This window comes from Penaeus vannamei, chromosome 16, assembly GCF_042767895.1.
Source record: "Penaeus vannamei isolate JL-2024 chromosome 16, ASM4276789v1, whole genome shotgun sequence".
In the NCBI taxonomy this organism is placed as follows: Eukaryota; Metazoa; Arthropoda; class Malacostraca; order Decapoda; family Penaeidae; genus Penaeus; species Penaeus vannamei.
This window is the reverse complement of record NC_091564.1, coordinates 12,167,027-12,174,526: the sequence shown is the minus strand read 5'-3', so window position 1 is coordinate 12,174,526 and position 7,500 is coordinate 12,167,027. Positions and strand designations below refer to the sequence as shown.

General features: G+C 39.1%; 1 protein-coding gene across 2 annotated transcripts in view; it reads right to left on the bottom strand.

The window, feature by feature from the left end:
- The window catches only part of LOC113810977 (sialin), a 12,077-nt gene that overhangs the window by 2,373 nt on the left and 2,204 nt on the right, over positions 1-7,500 (bottom strand). For both annotated transcript variants that reach the window (XM_070131651.1, XM_070131652.1), the window contains exons 2-9: positions 6,077-6,252; positions 5,093-5,227; positions 4,557-4,637; positions 3,957-4,112; positions 3,487-3,574; positions 2,545-2,765; positions 1,644-1,793; positions 1,243-1,375 (exon numbers count right to left, since the gene is read on the bottom strand). In XM_070131651.1, coding sequence (XP_069987752.1) covers positions 1,243-1,375; positions 1,644-1,793; positions 2,545-2,765; positions 3,487-3,574; positions 3,957-4,112; positions 4,557-4,637; positions 5,093-5,227; positions 6,077-6,252 — 1,140 coding nt within the window. The remainder of the gene's footprint in view (positions 1-1,242; positions 1,376-1,643; positions 1,794-2,544; positions 2,766-3,486; positions 3,575-3,956; positions 4,113-4,556; positions 4,638-5,092; positions 5,228-6,076; positions 6,253-7,500) is intronic.

Here is a 7,500-nt window from a genome sequence, read left to right as displayed (position 1 = left end):
AACAGATGGCTGGACAGACAGACACATAGACAGACACATAGAAGGATGGATAAAGTGATAGGATGGTGATGCATGATGTACCAGAAAGGTCTAACAAAGAGAAAATAAAAGAGGAATAAGAGAACAGACACAAATAGGCAGACAGAAATAAATGAAGCACTCATACTGAAGAGAATGAAAACGGATATAGAAAACAACAACAATGACAACATGATAAATGCTGAGGAAATGAAAACACAAAACAAAGAAACCAAAAATAATAATGGATGAAAGAAGAAGAAAAAGAATATACGAAAGAAATAAAGACCAGATCGAAAGCCCTAAAGAATAAGATGAAATTGATAAAAACTAAATTAGCAAAATAGAACAACACAAAAATAAAAGAAAAAAAACAACAAAATCGAATAAGATAAGAAGAATAAGAAAATAAGAAAAGAATAAAAAGAAAGATAATAATGATGAAAATAATGATGATGATGATGACAATAATAATGATAACAGAATAATGACAATAATGTAAACAAGACTGAAGGATAATAATGATAACTAACAATAATGATAATAATAAAGATAATGATGATAATGATAGTGATTATAATAACAATAATATTGATAATAATGATAATGATGATAATAATAATGATAATAATGACAATAATAACAATGATAATAATGACAATAATAATAATGATAATAATGACAATAGTAATAATAATAATAACAAAGATAGGATAATGATAATGATAATAATGATAATAACAACTAGAAGCACTCGTAGACCGCATACCTCCGCCAAGGCAATAGGATAATGATAATAATTCCTTATCTCGCAATGGTAATAATAACAATAGTCACCCCTATCGCCAAGGGAATAGGGGTCATCGCTTCAAAAATTCCCGGACCCGGATCACCAACAAAATCCAGTGACCGAAGTAAAAAAAAAAAAAAAAAATCATAACTTTTTGAATTTTATCCCTCTAACCAACGAACAAACAAACTAACCAACGCTGCCCCCCCCCCCCCAAAAAAAAATATATATATATATAAATATATATATATATATATATATATATATATATATATATATATATATATATATATATATATGTATATATATATATATATATATATATATATAAACTCCTTGACCCGATGTAATAATAAGTAGTAGCTGGATGTAATATAATGTAATGTATAATAATATATAATAATGAAAGAAGAAAGAAGAGGATTCAGACCCACCGATGAGCGTGAAGACCCTGCGCGTGGCGAGCAGAGAGAGCCAGCCCCGAGTGAGGATCCAGTCCCCGAGCCAGCTGATGCAGTTCCCCCCGAGGTAGCGAGCCAGGAAGGGAAGCGAGGACAAGGCGCCGTTCTGAGGAAGGGCACGGAGGCTGTGACGTATACATTGGTAGATGGATGGATAGATAGATGAATAGATGAATGGATAGATAGGTAGGTAGATAGATAGAGGAAGAGTGAGGGAGAGAGAGAGAGCAAAACAGACATTCAGAGAAAGCAAATTATAAGCAAACGAAACAACGTCCCCTACAAAAGAATAAATCCATAAAAAATGAATAACCGAACACAGAAAAAAAATAAAAAATATTCAAAAGAAAACAAGAAAAGAAATTCGAACTCACACTCTTAATGGAGAACCCGAGCACACTGTTCATGAAGGTCGGCAGCTGAGTGGCCAGGAGCGTCCAGCCAAACATGTTCCCGACGTGACAGACGATGATGGCCCAGAAGGAGAGGCTGCCCAGCATCTGCTTCCACGGTACTCGGCTTGGCTTTGATATTGGAGGGAGAGGGAGTAGGATGGGGATGGAGTGGTTAGAGGAGGGGAGCAGGATGGGGATGGAGTGGATAGAGGAAGGGTGCAGGATGGGGATGGAGTGGATAAAGGAAGGGAACAGGATGGGGATGGAGTGGATAGAGGAGGGGAGCAGGGTGCGGGAGGGGGTAAAATGGGGGTGTTGAAGGGGTGGGAGGTTATGGGTGGGGGAAGGAATGAAGGGTGTTTGAGGGGTTGGGGATATAGACGTAAGGGGTGGGGGTTGTATGGATTAGGGTGGTGGATTGGGGAGTGGGTTTAGGGGATTGTAAGGGCAAGGAGTTAGATGTGGGTGTGTATGAGAGGTTGGGGGTGATGGAGCAGTTAGAGGAGGGTTTGATGGGAAAGGGGGAGTTGTGAGGGGCGGGTGAAAAAGTATAGGGGGATTGATGGAGTTGGAAAAGCGAGGGGGTGTTGGAGTGAGTGGAGGGGTGGGGTGTTTGGGAGAAAAGAGAAGCTTTTTAACTGAAGAAATATTCACGAATCATAAAGTAACAGGGTTTCGAAAAACAGAAGTATGTCTTACCACTCTAAGAAAGGGACAGACAGACAGACGGAGACACAAACAGAGCCAGAGACAGACAGACAGAAAGACAGTCAAACAGAGTCAGAGACCGAGACCGAAACAGAGACAAATTCACACGAACAGCCAGACAAAAACGTGAAACAAAAAACAACACCACACATCCAAACACCCTCCAACCTACCTTCTTCCCAGCCGTCCCTTCCTTAATCCCCTCCAGGATATAATCCCTCTCCTCCTTCGAAATCCTTGGGTGGTCTGCGGGAGTCTCGTACATGAACCGCATCCAGACCCCGAGCCAGAGCAAGGACAGGGCCCCCGACACGTAGAAAATGTAGGGCCAGCCGAGGGAGTCGATAATGAGGCCACACATAGGCATAGTCACGATGATGCCGAGACAGCTGGCTATGGGATGGGGGAAGGGGGGAGGGGCTTATAGGATTCTCTTTATCTGTCTTTCTATCTGTCTATGTGTCTCTATATAGCTATGTCTGTCTACCATCTAGTGACATATCTGGTTGTTTATGAATATATCTATTAATATTTGTAAAGTTCACCTACCTATTGGTCTATCTGTCTGTCTATATATTTATCCATCTATCTATATCAATCTGACTACATGTCTAGTTATCTATCTATCTTTATATCTATCTACCTGTCTATCTAACTATCTATCTTCATATCTATCTACATATCTCTCTTAACTATTTATCTTCATATCCATTTGCGAATCTCTCTCTCTCTCTCTCTCTCTCTCTCTCTCTCTCTCTCTCTCTCTCTCTCTCTCTCTCTCTCTCTCTCTCTCTCTCTCTCTCTTTCTCTCTGTCTCTCTCTCTCTCTCTCGCTGTCTGTCTGTCTGTCTGCCTCTCTCTCTGTCTCTCTCTCTCTCTCTCTGTCTCTGTCTCTGTCTCTCTCTCTGTCTCTGTCTCTGTCTCTCTCTCTCTCTCTCTCTCTCTCTCTCTCTCTCTCTCTCTATGTCTCCCTCTCTCTCTCTCTTTCTCTCTCTGCATTCTCTCTCTCTCTCTCTATGTCTCCCTCTCTCTCTCTCTCTCTATCTATCTATCTATCTATCTCTCTATCTCTTTCTCTTCACACATTCTTCCTGCCAACATCGATGCCAACTCACACAGGAAGACGAAGGCAGTGAACCTCGGCTTCTCGAGAGGAGGGACCCAGCGGGCGATCATTGCGTGCATCGAGGGATACGCAACACCCTGCAATGTTGATGTTCAAGAAAGTGATACGCTTAAGAAAAGATTATAGAAATTTTGTTGTATTTTGCCAGTCTCGATTTTGCTCATATATCATGTGTATAAAAACACGCTGACACTTACACTTTACAGACACATGATTACACATAAAAAATACTCGCACACAGACACACAAATACGTATAACGCACACAAAAACCTACATACACAAAACAAATACCCACACACACACACAGAAACAAGCATACACGAACAAGCACACCCACACATCCACACATACACAACAAGCCCCCATACACAACCACCCTCCCACCTACCCCCCTCCCGCCCCCCCGCCCCCCGCCCATGCACAGATATATCCTTCCTCCCAATCGAAGGAACCTTACCTGACCCAGTCCCATGGCGGCCCTGAGAGCAATTAGGGCCCAATAGTGGGTGTGGGCGGCTATGGGCGTGAGGAGAGTGAGGATACTACCCAGGAAGACGCTGCCGCCAAGGACCAGTTTGGTGCCGTATAATTCAGCCAACCTGCCGCCGAGGAGCTGCCAGGGGGAGGGGAACTCTATGTATAAGTATAAGTATATATATATATATATATATATATATATATATATATATATATATATATATATATATATATATATATATATATATATATATATATATATATATATATATATATATATATATATATATATATATATATATATATATGTATGTGTGTGTGTGTGTGTTTGTGTGTTTGTGTGTGTGTGTGTTTGTGTGTGTGTGTGTGTGTGTGTGTGTATGTGTGTGTGTGTGTGTGTGTGTGTGTGTATGTATGTGTGTGTGTGTGTGTGTGTGTGTGTGTGTGTGTGTGTGTGTGTGTGTGTGTGTGTGTGTGTGTGTGTGTGTATGTATGTATGTATGTATGTATGTATGTATGTATGTATGTATGTGTGTGTGTGTGTGTGTGTGTGTGTGTGTATGCATACTCATGAACTCACTCCAGTTACGAAGTAGCCGTAGAAAAAGGCAGCGAGAACCGTCCCCCGCTGCCCGCTTGTCAGGAACATCTTGTTTTCCAGCTGCAAAGAAAAGCCGCAAGTGTAATATCCGTAATATCCGTACGATGAGAGTAATGAAATCCTACTGAAAAAGCATTCAGTCTAATAAGATGCAGATTATGAGATGTATTATCATTATAGTTAATATGATTGTCAGCAGTATCATTACTATTGATACTATTGCTGTTATTATTATAATTACTGCTATTATTTTTCCTTTTATTATCATTATTGTTATTGTTATTATTATCCTTATTATCATTATTATCATCATCATCATTATCATTATTTTTTAATTATTATCATTATCATTATTATTATTGCTATAGTTATTATCATTACAGTCATAATTACTAACGTTCTGAACATCAATATTCATATCATTATTGGAACTGTGACTATCACTCTGTAGACCAGTCAAACTTAGGTTATAAACCTTGTCATCACACAAAATCAAACATAGTTATTCTACAAACCTCTTTCATAGTCAGATTATAATCATAAGAATATTCCGCCGTGTCTGGGAGTGTAGTACTGATGCTGACGTTGTAACTGGCATACGTTTCAGTTGTGGTTGTGAAGGATGTGTTGTTGGTGTCCTTTTCATCCGTCTGGCATAAGAAAACAGCTGTGTTACAAGAAACGATGAGAACGGTGCTTTTATAATTACAATATCTTCCATTATGGTTCGCGTTGTTTTCGTCGGTGTTATCATTCTCATTACAGTTATCATTATCATTACACCGATGGGAACTCTGGGCTGACATGAAAAGAAGTACAATCAATGTCAGTCAATGCTAGTCAGTCAATTACAGTTTTAATATTCCATATGCTGAACCTTCAAGATATATTAGTCTACTAATAATTTGCGCTGGCAAAGAAAACGGCTAATAGTTTCATGGGTGACTCTGACAGTTCTTTGTTTTATGGGAAACTAATGTCAAAAGCAAAAGTCTCTCATCTCATATGCAAATAAAGAGGTGGAGGCGTGTCCGTAGTGGAACATGCTTAATGAGCTGCGGGATGATGCTGAGTGATGCCAATAACTCCATCCCGCACCGTCTAATACCAATACCCACAACTAAATGATTACGTATCTTGCAATGCCAAAGCCACCAGTCTGTACTATGCCACTGTGCTACGATAGCTCCTAAAACCACTAAAGACGAGGAATGTAATCTAGGAGCATTACATACCGTCTGTCAGGTCAGGATAGAATTCATTTAAGGTTTGAGAAATACTAGAAGATTGTTCCATGAGAGAGAGAAATTGCTCAAATGTTATAACAATGGAATATGTAGAAAGACAAATTTGAAGCATGAACAGAAGAGGAAAAAAGGGCAAGAAAATAGAATGACCACAAAAGATAATTAACACATTACACTTAATAAGAAAGAAAGAAAGAAAAAAACATCAGTATTAATAGAGAAAATCAACACCCCTTTTTAATGATGATTCACCTGTCTATACTTGAGACAATACGGAACAGTTCTGGTATGGTGTGCTGCCTCGTCGGATGCGGAGACCGTGTGCACCATAGCGATGATGCCCATGGAAAGGTTTATCCTCACCATGTAGATCGTCACCACACCTAGCGAGGTCATCATAGCCAACACCACCCGGGCAGGCACCATAGCTGAGAGCGGATAATACAGTGTTATAGTGTCTTAATGTTTGGGAAGATTGTGTCGAGGACGGGGATGATGATGGTAGCGATGATGACGATAATGGTAATGGTGGAAATTTAAAGCGTTGGTGGCGATGATGATGATGATGTGATGCTGACAAAGATAACGATGTTGATGATGATGATGGCAATAATGATAATGATGATGACGATAATGCTAATGCCTATAATGACATTAGTAATGATGCTAATGACGATGATGATAATAAAAGTGATCACAGTAATGATAATAATGATGTTAGTATCATTAATGATAATGATATTGACAATGATTATCATAATGATAATGATAATATTGATACTAACACTACTGATGATTATAATGATGATAATAAATATAAATGATGATGATAATACGAATGCAGTTGAGCGTTAATAGAAACCAAGAACCTTAATGTCGACAGAGGGTATTATTCTCTATATCATAGAAGATTCAAAGAATGTCAAGTTTATGATCTGATTTGGAGAAATTGGTCAACCATCTACGGCAGGGGTCTTTAGCGTGGGCACTTGTGGGCGGTTTGAGAATTAAATTGGGCGGTAATAAGCACCAAAGACGGGCAGTAGCATACTGCAATCTCTTCTCGTTGGTGGTTGGTATGGGAAAAGAGTTTGGATTCCTTGGGTCTAGAGCAAAGGCTTAAGCGTGGACGGTAATATTAGAGGGAGACTTTTAAGGTATTGCAGTCCATCCATAAGGGAAAATTTAAAATATCATTAGGGGCGTTGCTACAGCTCTGCGGTATGTAAAGGTAATAACAGATCTAGATATTCCTGACTCTTCTCGATGATATTTGTAGGAAACGGTGCACTTTCCATGCCAAAGGTAGATGTAGGGGACCATGTGGTAATTTTTTCGGCAAAAATCGCCCTTCTTGCCGAATTCGAGTTAAATACTTTTCCAAGGAGATTCAGGGGCTCCGAATCTCCCCTGAATATTTCAAGGCCCATCCGTTATCTTTTTAGGTGGTAGCAGCCATTTTCGACGTCCACCTATATATTATGATTTTTCACCTTACCTTAAAGAATCGGCTATTGTGACGTAATGATTAGATATAATAAAACGAATGAAATTATTTTCTGTAAGCTTATGAAAATTCACATAATATGAGATCAACCTTCATTTATTTGGAATCATTTTTAAAACTGGGAAGCATTAAAAAAACAATAATGAAGAATTTTTGTATACAATTAAAT